Here is a 15,905-nt window from a genome sequence, read left to right on the forward strand (position 1 = left end):
CTGATAACAACCCAGTTTCTGTTGCGCAGTAAGACAGTTAGGAGTTCCCTTAGTTTTATTTATAAAGTCGGTTTTAACCAGAATATCCCTTAGGCTGCAATTCCTACTATGTCCAAACATTGGTGATGGGGGCACAATGTATGGAAAATGTTTCATCCATGGCAATAATTGGCCATTTTTTCCGCACACATTTCTTCAGTTCTTTGGAGATATGTGAGTGGCTCAGCAGTTCTTGTTTGTAATATCCAAAGCTTAAAAGGCCAATACACCCACCCTTATCACCAGGACGGATGACCAAATCCTCATCATGTGTCAGTGTGTCTATGACCTGTCTTTCCAGAGGAGACAGATTATGGTGGGGTCTGGAATGTTGTAAAAAGTATGTCATTTCCTTCAACATCCTAAAGGTGCGGATAGAAGCAGGCGTGTTTGGGGGATCAAACCTACTGGTAGATTTAAAGATCGGGGCACAGGTTTTTGGTTTATGCCTAAAGTTCTCCCGAAGTTTCAATGTGCGCTGAAATCTGTGCATGTCAATCGATTCAGGTGTTTTGCAGGGTATAAATGACAGACCTTTATTGTGGAGAAATAATTCAACAGGGGTAAGGATTAAAAATAACATTCATTTCCCCCATGGGGGGTTTACCTTTTGGGTTTATACCTCCCCTTTCTGGTGAATCCTCTCTTCCTTTTTCTTTGTCCAATCAAAACTGTGTTGTAACCTCTAAAAAATACTTTGCCCGGTCTGTGTAGAGGGGCAGGAGTCAGATGATTGGTCCGAGCTATCTACAGTTTATAATGATCTGGGCTTGCATCTATGTCTAGTATTGCTATATCGATCAGCTTTTATGCCCATTAACCAAATGTAGACACGTTTCTGTTTATAGTCCTCTTTAGTACTTTGGTCTGCTTAAAGTTGTTAGGTCTTGTCTATATTTCTTTACAATGTCAGTAAGTTTGTTAAGCCAATCACACGTACTCTCAGTCTTCAGTTTTTCAATGTCACTATGTACCACTGACAAGTCCTTCCCAACTCTATATATTATCTATATAATATCAGCACTCATCCAAATTGCCTGGAGATATATATATTTATTTATTCCTTGTAGCACATTTAACAAACCTGATAGCTTTAGCAATTTGTAAGAATAGGTATAGCTTTTTTTCTATACAGCATTTTTCAATCACCTACTGCTTTTTGTCCTGGCATTATGCACGGGGCTTCGTGGTCAAGAATTATACAGTTATATTTAGAATGTAAAATAGTACCTGGCATTTACATAGATGTGTGATTTATTAATTTTTATAGATTAGTCGTTCATCAGTTGTTTTGATAATCATGTCCCTTATTAAAAAGTGTGACAAATGTAAATGTTTTTTCCATCAAAAAAGGTACTATTTATTAAAATATTTAAAAGTTATTTATGTGTTTTCATGAAAATGTACTTTTTTCAAGGGGTTGACACAAATCAACCATAAGAACGTCAAATATTCTTAAAGGGTGTCATGATTTTTATGATGTATTTTTTTATTTCTAAATTACACTGTTTATACTGCAAATAATTCACTCCACAATATAAAATTTCATTCCTGAACCAGCAAGTGTATTTTTTTTTAATTGTAATATTGGTGTGTAGGCAGCCATCTCTGGTCATTTTGCCTTGTCATGTGCTTTCAGAAAGAGCCAGCACTTGAGGATGGAACTACATTCTGGCAGGCTGTTGTTTCTCATATTCAATGTAACTGAATCTGATGCAGTGGGACCTGGATTTTACTATTGAGTGTCGTTCTTCTTAGATCTACCAGGCAGCTGTTATCTTGTGTTAGGGAGCTGCTATCTGGTTACCTTCCCATTGTTCTGTTGCTAGGCTGCTGGGGGAGGGGGTGATATCTGCTGGAGCAGCCCTTTTATCTGATTTTTGAAAAAAAATAAAAATATTCCCATTAAATACCAAATATGTCTTAAATGGGTGGATCACCTTTAAGTTAACCTTTAGTGAATAGTCATTTCTAAGCAACTTATGTTTATAATTTTGAATTATTTGCATTCTTCTGACTTTTTACAGCTTTCAAATATGGGTCACTGCTTGCATCTAAAAACACTTGGCCTGTAGAGCTACAAAGGGATTATTATTGCTACTTTTTATTACTCACCTTTCTATTTAGGTCCTCTCCTATTCATATTCCTGTCTCTTATCCTGGTCACTAGGGTAATGTGAACAGCAACTAGATTGTTGGAATTGTAAACTGAACTGAAGAATTGCTGAATAAAAATCAAAATAACTCAAAACACAAATAATATAAAATGCAAACTACAAATCATCTCTGAATCATACTAAAAGTGAACTACCCAATAATAACATAGTTGTATTTTTAATTGTCAGTGCTGTGCCTGTTTACTGAACAGGAACTAGAGGTACGTTACCTATAATGTATGTTGCTCTTCTTATCCAAGTTCTGAGAAAATATTACCATTAAAATAAAATGCAATTTGCTTATTTAAATAACAGGGGTTACTGCCTCACCCTTTAATGTCAATAATAACTCTAGGAAAGACCCAAGCAATTGCTCATGAACAACTACACGGGAAAGTGAGAAGCAGAATTTTATGCATAAAAATATTTTTAGCAAAATGTATTCATTAATAGCTGTGCTCTATACCATGTAGAAAAAGTTGAAAATAAAAAATATAAGCACCTATGATGGTAATTACAAGATACAAATGTAACTCATTTCATTAAAAGTTTTTTTTTGTGCAGTGTAATTATCTCTTCATAAATTTCAACAAGCAGGAAACTAAAAATTGACTTCACAAGTTACATCAGTACTACCACAAAGGATTCTGTTATTATAGGGGGTCAGTTTTACTGAATCTAGGAGATGGAATCTTACAGTACAGAAGTCAGATTTTCATTATGCATTTACCTTCTTCCTGTGATCCTCTAGCAGAAATGCATCTCGGAGTGTGACAAAGCATAGAAATGTTGTTTCATTCATAATGACATAAACCATTATAAAAACACACAAGATGTTTGTGAGATATTTATTAGATCTTCAAAGTGTTATCTCACACTCGACAAAAACAATTTTAGATTGCCAGTGTACAATGTTAAACAGCCTTGACTGAGAGAATCTCATGAAGCATTATCACCATCTCAGATGGGTTTGATTTCAGACATGAAACATCACAATTTAGATGTTCTGTGTGCTGCATTGTAGAGATTCAGTATTTTTACAAGCTTGTGTTTTTATTTGAATATAAAAAAAAATGAATTGCTTTATTTCCACAACTGCATTATTGGTCTAGTTCAACACCAGGCCAAGTATATTCCAAACATTGAGCACAGTACATTAGGACTCAACCTAGTCAGCACTTACACACATAACTCAGTAGCTAAGTGCAATGCAGAGTTTTGTCTCCAAGGCAGCAACATGGTTTTCTGATAATGTGTTATTTGCCCTCATGTTTCTACAGTTGCATGGATAGACAAGAAGCTTTAAAACAGGGCTTATGTTGTGGCTCAATATGTACAAATTGCAGGTTATCTTGGGCACTATAAAGCCACCATTATCTGACAAACAAGCCAATGCTGAAACTTGTTGCCATTTTGTAAAGGTAGGTTTCGAAAGGTTTACTGCCATATTCTGTGGCACCAAACATCTTGCAGGAAGAAAGAAAATTCTATTGTTGAAGACATGGTCAGACTTCTGACACCCAGAGTAGTACTGTGGCTCTGTTATAAATGGTACTGTTTAAGAACTGCATTGTGTCGAATTCATTTTTCTTGCAGAATGCATCACTCTAATGCTCCAGTTTCACTTATAACTTTTGCCAACTCTTCAAGATTGACCTCTGCATAAGACAAAAAAAAAAAAAGAGGAGGTTTTAAACTGGTTTTGGCAATATTCCATTTAGGCAGAAATAAATGTGATGGGATGCTGTAAAGTAGAATATTAAATATAATCAAGTATAACGATATGTGCTGTGCTAAAAGTCAGGTAATACTGCAAGAAAATTATATCCATCCTACATTTAATTTTAGGATGACTGAAGAAAAAAAAACACATTTACACTCACTTAAAGGTATGTATACATACGACGAGTTATCCAAATATTATTATTATTAAGAAACTTACTTTGTAGAGCAGGATAAAAAGGAGAAATGGTTTTCAGTGTTTCAATAATGAGATTCACATCTTTGCCTTTAAGAAGCTGAAGCAGCTCTGGAGTAAGTGGTGTGCTTTCTGTGTGAGCACTGTTTGCCTGTGGTGTGCTGGTAGTGGAATCCTGAATATCTGGATATCGTGTACAAGATTTTTTACACAATTCCTCATCTTTCTTTGTCTGCTCATCTGTATCTAACTGGAAATCTGCACACTGCACAGCTTTGATTTGGTTAGTCTCTTTTGTCTTCTCTATATAACCCAGAGGATGGCTTACATTATTATGGGTTGCCAAAATACACATTTTATCTTTAACTGGAGTTACATCTGCATCCATATCGCAACTGATGGAACAAGAGGAATCAACTGCACAAAAATCTATTTCATGTGCATCCAGGTCTTTTTCTTCACAATTATCTTTGCCTTTATGTGAGTTGTTAGAGTTATCATCTGAAAATTGACTTGGAAATGTTTTCAGAATCTTCCCTGTAAAGGAAAAATATGTAGATAGCGGATCACTGGTAAGTGTTTGGTCAGTGCTGCCCCGATTAAACAAGGTAAAGGATGATAGAAGATCTGTAGAGTTTCTCCTTTTTGACTTTTCATCTGCAGAATTTATATTTGCGCTAGCAGATGAAGATGTAAAAGTTGAACCCCATTTGAATGGAGTTGATGTTGTCTCGGAAGATGCATCTTTTGCGAACAGTGATTCCAATTTAGTATTTCTGTAGCCTAAAAAATACACAAAATTTACCAGAATTATTGATGCATTTAGATTTGCCAGTTTTAAGCATAAACACTATCAAATTGAAGGGGTTGTTCATCTTCCAAACACTTTTTTTCAGTTGTTTTCAGATTGTTTACCAGAAATAGACTTTTTTCCAATCACTCTCCATTTTTTTCAAAATGTAAGTCTACATTTTATTAATGTTCCTGTTCTTGGCATTGCAGTGTGGCATCTCAGTAATCCAAGTGTATATTCTGAATTGTTTCATTTAATTGTAAAGAATTTAATTTAATTGATAGCAACTATTGTAACAGTTGACAAATGAAAAGATAAGAAATGTATCAATACATGAATCAGTGTAGAACGGTTTACAGAGTCAACAACCCTCTCCGAGCTGCTTCAGAAAGACAGCGAAAAATTAAAATTAACTTTTAAACTTCAATATTAGAAAAACGACGCAAATACAAAGTAACTGAAAAAAGTTTCTTTCTGGAGAACTATCTGAAAACAACTGAACTGAAAGAAGTGTTGAAAGGTTGAAACCCCCTTTTAAATTAACTTTTAGTATGTTATAGAATGGTGAATTCTATTTTTTTATATTGGTTTAATTGACTTTTTCTTCTGACTCTTTCCAGCTTTCAAATGGTCACTGACCCATCTAAAAAAACAAGAATCTAATATTTATCAAGTTATTGCTACTTTTTATTATTATTATTATTATTATTATTATCTCTTTCTATTCAGGTCCTCTACTATTCATATTCCAGTCTCTTAGATAAATCAATACTTTGTTGCTATGATAATTTGGACCATATCAACCAGACTGCTGAAATTGCAACACTTAACTCAAAAATCATAAATAATAAAAACAAATTACAAATTGTCTCAGAATATAACCATCTACACTACATAGTAAAAGGAAACACAAAGGTGAACAAAAAAATAAATATTTTTTAATGTCATATCTGATGCAATCAACAAAACTGTTGTCTGAAATGTTCTCAGAAAGCATTACTAATATATACCTAATTACTGTATATATAGTTCATAAATTTCATTTAGCTAGTTTTATGATTTGTGGCTAATCCTCAAATCCATTAAACAATTTTTTTGTCCATACACTTACACTTTTAAAGCTTGGCATATTGCATAACTATGCAGGGCACATTGTGTACTTGCCCCTGTAAATGTGATAAATGCCTGTGATAACAGAGTTGTTATGAATGACAATTGTTCATGTAAAACGCAGGCCATTCTGTATCATTGAAGTTTGTAATAACATTGTAAAATATCTATAGGCACTGGCTAAAAAGGTAAGTAAAGAAACTTGCCTGCCTGGAGCTTCCATTTTAGAACTGATTTTATATTTAGAGGTCCAGTTCCTACTGATACTTTAAACACAGAGGTTAAAATTGTTCTGTCGCATGGCTGATTTTTTCTTTTTCAAACATACAATTTGCCCTTCCAAAACCAAAACATAGTACAGAAAACATCATCGAAAATGTGTGGCATATTATACATTGTTTATACTTTGGGACATTAATTCCATACATACATATGTTGTGCCGGTACATGGCTTCCAGCTGCTTTTATTAGTAATGAGAAACATTTATTACCTTTCTCTCATGTCCCTGCTACACCCTCGGTTTTCCAAGCTGTCCCAAGCTTATTGCCCTGTACTTTCCTTCTATTTCCTAGTCACTTCCTGCTCCCCCTGATTTGGATGGGTCCCCAGTTATAGGACAAGTAGGTCCCAATTATACCACATGTTATCAAATTGATCCACTGCGTCATGCTGTCATGCTCTGTACAAATCTCATTCTATCCAGAAATTCCTGTTCTTTGGGGGATCTGGGGGCTTGCAATCAGGTCCCTTGCAGCCGTAAATATATGGTTAGCCATCCTTTGGGATGGGTTCCTCAGTTTTGGGAATCTATCGCCTAAAATGAATACCAGGGGGTCTAGTTTTACTATTACCATGGTAACCCTCTCTAGATACCCCTTGACCATCTCCCAGTATTTATTCAGTTTGTGACACCCCCAAAACATGTGTAGTACATGTGTCTCCAACAAGTTCATATAGTGGTATACGGAAACAATTTATAACGTAGTAATGGAGAGTGATAGCAACCCATCATCACTTTATATATGTTTTCCATGATAGAGGCACATATTGATGTCTTCCCTGCATTCTCCCACATTCACTTCCACCTGGGGAGTGGAATCTCTATACCCAAGGGCTCTCTCCATCATTTCATATATTTATGCAGAGTTTGTGTGATATCTATCATATTGATAGTGTAATACTAGCCTGTAATCAAACCTCTCTGCTGTGGGGATTGCTTACATAGTTTCACAATGGGATGAGCTGGTGGGAACTGTAGATCTGGAAAAAAGGACTGTTCATAATGTCTCACTTGTAAATACACATATTGAGAAACTCGAGTTGCTCCCTCCATTTCTACTGTTTCACTATATGTTTTCATCTTGCCATCTGAGCTTTTAAAAAGCGATTTTAGTTGAGTCAGTTTGGCTTCTTTCAGTATCTCTTTGACGGGGGGATGTAAACCCCATGGGAAATTCTGGGTTTCCTACTAGTGGGATTAGTGAGGATTCTTTCTGATTAACCTACTTGGGCTGCTACTTTATTTCAGCACCTAGTTGTGTGCCTCATGGCCTCCAAGGGGAGGGTAAAGGGTGTTTGCTTCTGCTTTGTCCATAGGGAGCAGGAGGGGGACCCCACCTGGGTGTATGTTCTCTATTAAAGCCCATTTTGTTAATGGTACCTAGGACAGCCAATCCTGCTGACTTTGCTGCTATCAATACCTGTCTTTCTATCATATGTCTCTTGTTTCCCAAGATAAAGCACATTATTGTTCTTTGTATATGTACCATGCTGCGTCTGGGGAAAGCTATAGTAAGGGTATCAAACAGGTATAATAAGCAGGGTACAACATTAATTTTCACTGATATTCAGCCAAAACACAATGGATTGTACTTATGCCAAATAAATAGGTCTTTTCTTTCTTGTTTCTGTTAATTTTGGGTAGTTTGCTAGGTACAGAGTTTTGTAGCATAGGGTTATCTTTATGCCTAAATATGAGATGGCCTGATCTTGCCATATTTATGGGAAATTGAGATTTAGTACTTTAAGCAGAGGGCCCTGAATGTTAATTGGCAGTGCCTCCAACTTTTAGTCGTTCGTTTTATATCCAGATAGCCCTCTATATTCCTGTGTGGCACGCAGTTTGGGGAGAGATGTCTGAGGGCAAGTTATAGACAGGATAAAATCAAAGGGTGATCTTATACTGTGATTTCTGATTCTCTGGCATAGGGGCTCTTTACTTAGGGCAAACAGTAGGGGGGATAATGGGCACCCTTGCCTCGTTCCGTTGTGGATAAGGATAAATTTCTTTTAACCCCAACCCCCCAAAAAACAACCAGTAAAACTTCCTTTCTCTAAATGTTTAAATTGGCTAAATCAGGGGTTAAATATTTAACCCTTTCCCTTATGTCTTGAAACCAGCTATGGCAGTTGAAAATTTCATTTAAAGCGATAAGACCTGCAGTGCCATATTCAGTTGCTCACCATGGCTTGTGGCAAAAAGTTGTCAACCTCTAGCAATTATAATGCAGGATGGAATGCAAGCAATGACTACAAAAACAACAATTAGTTAAAACGCAATTTCAGCAAGTTGGATTTTAATGTAGATTTTCACTTATGGTGACTGGTTGCCTGAAGGCATTGTGGTTTTTTTACATTACTGCAAAATACTGGACATTTATGGAACATACTTTATAACTATAAAGGCAACATGAAATACCACACTAAAGGTGATAAACCCACAATTTCTTGTCATTTTACACAATGCTGACTGAATTGTTATATTTACCAGTACTTTTGGTCCTGCAGACCCAGGCAGGTCTTGATTGAATCTGTTCTGAAGTCTTAATATTTTTATTCTCATCATCTGCTTCTGGTACTTCTGTATCAAATGAAGATTCTTCTATCTCTTCGCTGACAGAGACAGATGTGCATGGGGATACCTGTTGTTTATCCTGTATTGCTTTTCTGTTTTGACTTTTAAATTCTTTTTCAAATAGAAAAATACATTTTGATTATCAGTATTAAATAATCATATTATAATAATTATAATACAGTATTATAATTATAATACAGTACATAAACAGTATATAGAACAGTTGTACTGTAAAGGAAAATAAATAAACAAATCAAATCCATTGCTCGAATTTACAGGCTGTGGAGAGCAACATTACTTTGCATGCCTGGCGAAGGAGCACATTCTTCAAGTTGAATTTAGGGAGTCCCAAAGGGAATAATGAGTCAAACCAATAAGGACACCAAACAATATTTCCACTTTAAAGGGGCTGTTCATCTTACAAACACTTTTTCAGTTCAGTCGCTTTTGGATTGTTCACCAGAAACAAAGACTTTCTTCAATTTCTTTCCATTTTTTTCCTTTTTCCAAAATTTAAAGGGGTGGTTCACCTTTACGTTAACTTTTAGTATGTTATGGAATGGCCAATTCTTAGCAACTTTTCAATTGGTCTACATGGTTTGTTTTTCAAAGTTTTTAATTATTTGCCTTCTACTTCTGATTCTTTTCAGCTCTGAAAGGACCCAATCTAAAAACAAATGCTCTGTAAGGCTGCATATTGTTAATGTTACTTTTAATTACTTCTCTTTATATTCAGACCCTCTCCTATTTATATGCCAGTCTCTTATGCAAATCAATGCATGGTTGCTAGGATAATTTGGAGCCTAGCAACCATATAGCTGAAATTAAAAACTGGAGAGCTGCTAAATAAAAAGCTAAATAACAAAAACTACAAATACGTTTTTTAAAACCAATTGCAAATTGTCTCAGAATATCATTCTCTACATCATACTAAAAGTTAACGCTAAAGTGAACAACCCCATTAAGTTTAAAGTCAATGTCTGGCAGCTCAGTAATTCAGATGCACATTCTGAACTGTTACAATTTTGCAACATTTAGTTGATACATTTCTCAGCAGCATCTCTGAAGTATTAGCAACAATTTTTTCAATGTAATTGCTGCCATTAATGAAACTCAGGGATTCTGCTCCTCGGTGATCCCCCGAGAGAGCTGCTTTAGAAAGACAACAAAAGGTTAAAAATTAAACTTTACACTTCAATATTACAAATGAAGTGTTGGAAGGTAAACAACACGCACCAATCAAATTATAAGTGAAGTTTAATGGTAAATTTATGGTGGCCTGCTGATCCCAACACAAAAACATGTAATATGTATATAGGTTGGTTCGGGGATGGTTCCTTGGCCTGTGCCCAGTGCATCGGCAGATATATAGTCGTGCGTGAAAGTTTGCGAACCCTTTAAAACTCTCTATATATATTTTTATCAATGTGGCCTAAAACATAATCTGATATTCAAACAAGTCCTAAAAGTAGATGATCAAGAAAACCTAGTTAAAAAAATAATGTAACGTCTAAGCAACTGAAGGCCTGTCTCACATTGGCAAATGTGAGGGTAGAAAGCCACTGCTCTTCCCCAAAAAACATTGCTGAGAAGAAAAACACTGCATTTCAGCATAAGAATCTGGTTTGGGCTTGTTTTGCTGCATCTGGTCCTGCATGGCTTGTCATTACTGATGGAACAATAAATTATGAACTAAAAGACTATATAACTATATAAATTCTAAAGGAAATGAACTGTAGCTCAAGAGACAGTGGGTCATGCAGCAAGACAACGATCCTAAACACACAAGTCATTCTACCAAAGAATGGTGAAAGAAGAATAAAGTAAATGTTCTGGAATGGCCAAGTCAAAGTCCTGACATTCATCCAATTGAAATGTTGTGAAAAGACCGAAAGTTAAAGCTGTTCTGTATGAAGTCGAAGTGCAGGACTGATCAAAGTTTAGTTGCAGTTGCTGCATGATTCACTTACTTTTGCTATAAGCAGATATGCTATTGGATCATTTTTTTTCAATAAATAAATGATCGAATATGAAAAATGTTCATTTGTTTAACTAGGTTTTCTTTATCTACTTTTATGACTTATTTTAAAGGAGGATAGTCATTTATAGCACTTGGGGTTGCCAAATGTTAGGCACCCCCAAGTGATTGTATTTACTTACCTGAAACCCCGGGTTGGTGCTCCTATCAGCAGAAAACTGCACCAGCCAGGGGTTATACCAGCGAGCACCACAGAGTGCTGCTCTTCCGGGTTCTTCTTTCTTTGCGCGGCTGCACATGTGCTTTAGAGTGAAAAGCCGAACTTTAACTAAAAAAAGTCGGCTTTTTCATTATACTGCGCATGCGTCTGCCCTGGGGCCCCTGCCCTGGGGCCCCTAAGGTGTTTATTCATGTGCTGGGGGTGCTGTGTTATCCAAGGGGAAGAGGAGGCATATGGATTAAAGGGTATGTCTTAATATGACAACTTTTTTCACATATGAGTGATAAGTGATATCCTTGCAGTGAGCACCAACCATTTGGTTTTTTGGTGTGGACATGCTCTTGTGGTAACATGGGTGTGGTTTAAAGTGGGTGTGGTTTAAAATCAGGGAGTGGTCAACACTGGCTTCCATTATCGACCCTTCACCGCGTAGGCTGGAAAAATTTCGGCCCTTGGTACCACAGAAGACAGCACTGCAGTAAATGATACAGTGGATACATTATTTTGATATATTTTGTTATTGCAGTTAAGTTGATAAACACTTTTTTGTACACCTGATGAAGGGGTGGAGTCCTTGAAACACTGTGTCCAATAATACAAGTGATGGGGTTGAACCCCCTTAGACTTTAATAGTTGACTAATCTGGTCTACAGAACATTATGCTTCTACAGCTGAGCACAGAGACATATTATATTAAAAGTTGTGTAGCATATTGCTCTGTTTCATACTAGAAGTAGAACATAGAAGTCCTTACTGAAATGTTATATATGAAATTATTAACCAGTATGTCAATTGTTACCAGATGCTGCTTCGGAAAACAAAGTGAAGGAAGACAAAATATCCAAAGACAATCTCCTTGCTTTTGATCTTTCTTTGAATTCCTCTCCTGAGGCTGAATTTTCATCTGTGTCTGGATGGATTACCTCATCTGAGCAGGAAGCAATAGCAGCAGAGTATGTTTGATTTTCATTCCACAAAGATTTCATTTTTCTGCTTTTATGACCTTAAAGCCAAAAATTATTTTAAAAAAAAAAAAAAAATATTGCTTAGTACTGACTTGTGGATTCTCTTGGCTGAGACAAACTGCTGATTACATGCATTCTACAACATTTCTATAAAGAAATCAATGAACCATTCTTAGTTAAATCAATTACTTTGTGGTAGAACTTCAAGTTCAACTGCCATATATCAGAAATAATGAAATATCCATTTTCAAAACATTTAAGAATTAACTTTTAGACCGCAGCTTTAGTGCTAGGAATTAAAGAAAATCTGGAAGCAGTTGTTTGATTGACCAGAAAAATTACTGAGAATATTCATTAGCTAACAACCTTCTCATAGAAAAACAGTATCGGCTGCCAAATTAATCTTTTGAAATTTGGGACATGGCAGTCAGTGGCGGATTGACGATTTATATTTAAATTTAATCGTACCGGTTCCTTTATGCTCCTACAACTAGTGCCCCCATATTGTAGATCAATAGAAACTGTCAAGTTATGGTATACAAGAACCTTGGGGCAGACACCTTGGGTCAGATTTACATAGGGTCGAATGTAAATCCTTCGACTTCGAATATTGATCGAACGAAAAATCATTTGATCGAACGATTAAAAAACCTCGATAGGTTTTAGGTGGCGAAGTAGGGGGTCGAAGTATGTTTTTAAAGAGACAGTACTTCGACTATCGAATGGTCGAATAGTCAAACGATTTTTACTTCAAATCGTTCGATTCGAAGTCGTAGTCGAAGGTCGAAGTAGCCTATTCGATGGTCGAAGTAGCTAAATTCGACCATTTGAAATTCGAAGTTTTTTTTCTTCTATTCCTTCACTCGAGCTAAGTAAATGGGCCCCCATACGACACATCATATACCCATGATGGTTCTTTTTGACAAGAATGGGAACAGATTTGTTACCTAATGTTAGCTGCTATTCTTACCCAGAACAGCTAAACCAACAAAATGATAATCCTAGCATTAAAACAATGTTGCATTGTCACTATGTCCTTCAACAAATACCTTTCTTTTCCGAGTATTCTCTATCCTTGGATTCACGCTTTTTGCCCTTTTTGTATGAATCGGATGTTTCTGTCTGTATTAGGATACAAAACAAATATAAAACACCTAAACTATATACTTCTTTAAAACAATAAATAAAAATAAAGTTAAAAAACAAATATACAATAGACTACAAAATGCATATGGTGTCAGATGTTTACTATTAAACGTCATTCATTATTATTAATAATATTACAGGTATGGGACCTGTTATCCAGAATGCTTGAGACCAATGGGGGGGGGGTTCGGATAAGGAATCTTTCCATTATTTGAATCTCCATACTTTAAATATATTGAAAATGTATTTAAATAAACCCAATGGCATTGTTTTTCCTCCAATAAGGATTAATTATATCGTAGTTGGAAACAAGAAAAGGTTTTGTCTTTTAATCACAGAGAAAGAGGAAATATGTTTTAAAATATTGAATTATTTGATTAAAATTGAGCCTATAGCAGATGACTTTCACATAAATTCGGAGCTTTCTGGATAAACAGGTTTCAGGATAACTGATCCTATACCTATAAAAATAATAAACAAAATTGTATCACCTTTATCAATATTGTTAAAATGAAGATCAAATATCTGTATGCTGAAAATACAGTCATGAAAAAGTTTGGGAACCCTTCTCAGCCTGCATAATAATTTACTCAACTTTCAACAAAAAATATAACAGTGGTATGTCTTTCATTTCCCAGAAACATCTGAGTACTGGGGTGTTTTCTGCACAAAGATTTTTAGTTAAGCAGTATTAATTTGTATGAAATTAAACCAAATGTGAAAAACTGGCTGTGCAAAAATGTGGGTACCCTTGTAATTTTGCTAATTTGAATGCATGTAACTGCACAACACTGTTTACTGGCAACACCAAATTGGTTGGATTAGCTCGTTAAAGGAGAAATCAACCTGTCCCCCATCAAGAGGATACATTCATCTTCATTAAACACAGTCAACGTTGTCTGGAAAAGCTGCTCTAAAAAGATGTAATGGTATTAAAAGGAAAATCATACTCAATCATACTGAACTGCAGGATAAAAATCTTATTTTACACTTTGAAGGAGCGGCAAAGGATAATTGTAGATAGCATAACTACCAGTAATTACGTAAACAAGTTTTAAAACAGATTATTTTCAGACATTATCTAAAACCATAGTTACATAGTGGTTGAGGTTAACAAAAGGTACATGTCCACAAGTTAAACATTTTCAATCAAGCGATGTCTGACTTCTAGATGATCCAGAGGAAGACAGAAAAAACAACACACATATTAAAGGGATACTGTCATGGGAAAGAAATGAATCAGTTAATAGTGCTGATCCAGGAGAATTCTGCACTGAAATCCATTTCTCAAAAGAGCAAACATTCTTTTTTTATTCTATTTTGAAATCTGACATGGGGCTGGACATATTGTCAATTTCCCAGCTGCCCCAAGTCATGTGACTTGTGTTCTGATAAACTTCAATCACTCTTTACTGCTGTACTGCAAGTTGGAGTGATATCATCCCCCCCTCCCCAGCAGCCAAACAAAAGAACAATGGGAAGGTAACCAGATAACAGCTCCCTAACACAAGATAACAGCTGCCTGGCAGATCTAAGAACAACACTCAATAGTAAAAACCCATGTCCCACTAAGACACATTCAGTTACATTGAGAAGGAAAAACAGCAGCCTGCCAGAAAGCATTTCTCTCCTAAAGTGCAGGCACAAGTCACATGACAGGGACAGCTGGGAAATTGACAAAATGTCTAGCCCCATGTCAGATTTCAAAATTGAATATAAAAAAATCTGTTTGCTCTTTTGAGAAATGGATTTCAGTGCAGAAGTCTGCTGGAGTAGCACTATTAACTGGTGCGTTTTGAAAAAAAACATGTTTTCCGATGACAGGATCCCTTTAAGTAGTCTCGAATTTGCAAAAACTACATTACCCCACTCCAAAAATTCAATGGGACCAGTCCCTGAATAAACTTTGTGGCGAGAGCTATTTCAGTAACCTATTATCTTATTTTCTAAAAAGGTATCCAGCCCTGTAATTTACAAATCTGACAATAAAAATCCTTTTTACAACTTAAAATGCAACCTCCTACCTTCTAATCTCAAAGAATGCCCTTGCATCTTCCTGAAAGTTCTACTGGTGACGGACACATCAGAAAATGTATTGTATGGTCCCCTTATGTATTTACATATACAGTTACGTCCATAAATATTTGGACAGAGATAACTTTTTTCTAATTTTAGTTCCGTATATTACCACAATGAATTTTAAATAAAACAACGAAGATGCAGTTGAACTGCAGACTTTCAGCTTTAATTCAGTGGGTTGAAAAAAAAGATTGCATAAAAATGTAAGGAACTAAAGCCTTTCTTTAACACAATCACTTCATTTCAGGGACTCAAAAGTAATTGGACAATTGACAGACTATTTCATGGGCAGGTGTGGACAATTTCTTCGTTATGTCATTATCAATTAAAGGAGAAGGAAAAGTTAAAAAAATAAGTAAGCCTTATCAGAAAGGTCCATCTAAATATACCAGTAAACCCCCAAAGTAGTGCTGCTCTGAGTCCCCTGTCAAAAGACACACTGCATTTCTTTCCTTCTATTATGTACACATGGGCTTTTGTATCAGACTTCCTGCCTTCAGCTTAAACCTCATTGCCCTGGGCAAGAGCATGCTCAGTTTGCTCCTCTTCCCCTGCCCCTTCTCTGCTGTAATCTGAGCCCAGAGCAGGGAGAGACTCAGGCAGGAAGTGATGTCACACCACGTTAATACTGCAGCTCCTATCCTAA

The 15,905-nt window shown here is 35.9% G+C and overlaps 1 protein-coding gene across 7 annotated transcripts in view; it reads right to left on the reverse strand.

Moving 5' to 3' along the window:
- Positions 1–3,029: 3,029 nt before the first annotated feature.
- LOC108719053 overlaps positions 3,030–15,905 on the reverse strand; it is a 121,589-nt gene continuing 108,713 nt past the window's right edge. For all 7 annotated transcript variants that reach the window (XM_041566206.1, XM_041566205.1, XM_041566203.1 and 4 more), the window contains 5 exons: positions 13,084–13,156; positions 11,869–12,072; positions 8,785–8,982; positions 4,138–4,896; positions 3,030–3,853 (listed from right to left, as the gene is read on the reverse strand). In XM_041566206.1, coding sequence (XP_041422140.1) covers positions 3,798–3,853; positions 4,138–4,896; positions 8,785–8,982; positions 11,869–12,072; positions 13,084–13,156 — 1,290 coding nt within the window. In that variant the 3' untranslated portion in view covers positions 3,030–3,797. The remainder of the gene's footprint in view (positions 3,854–4,137; positions 4,897–8,784; positions 8,983–11,868; positions 12,073–13,083; positions 13,157–15,905) is intronic.

Source organism: Xenopus laevis, chromosome 6L (genome assembly GCF_017654675.1).
Source record: "Xenopus laevis strain J_2021 chromosome 6L, Xenopus_laevis_v10.1, whole genome shotgun sequence".
Taxonomy (NCBI): domain Eukaryota; kingdom Metazoa; phylum Chordata; class Amphibia; order Anura; family Pipidae; genus Xenopus; species Xenopus laevis.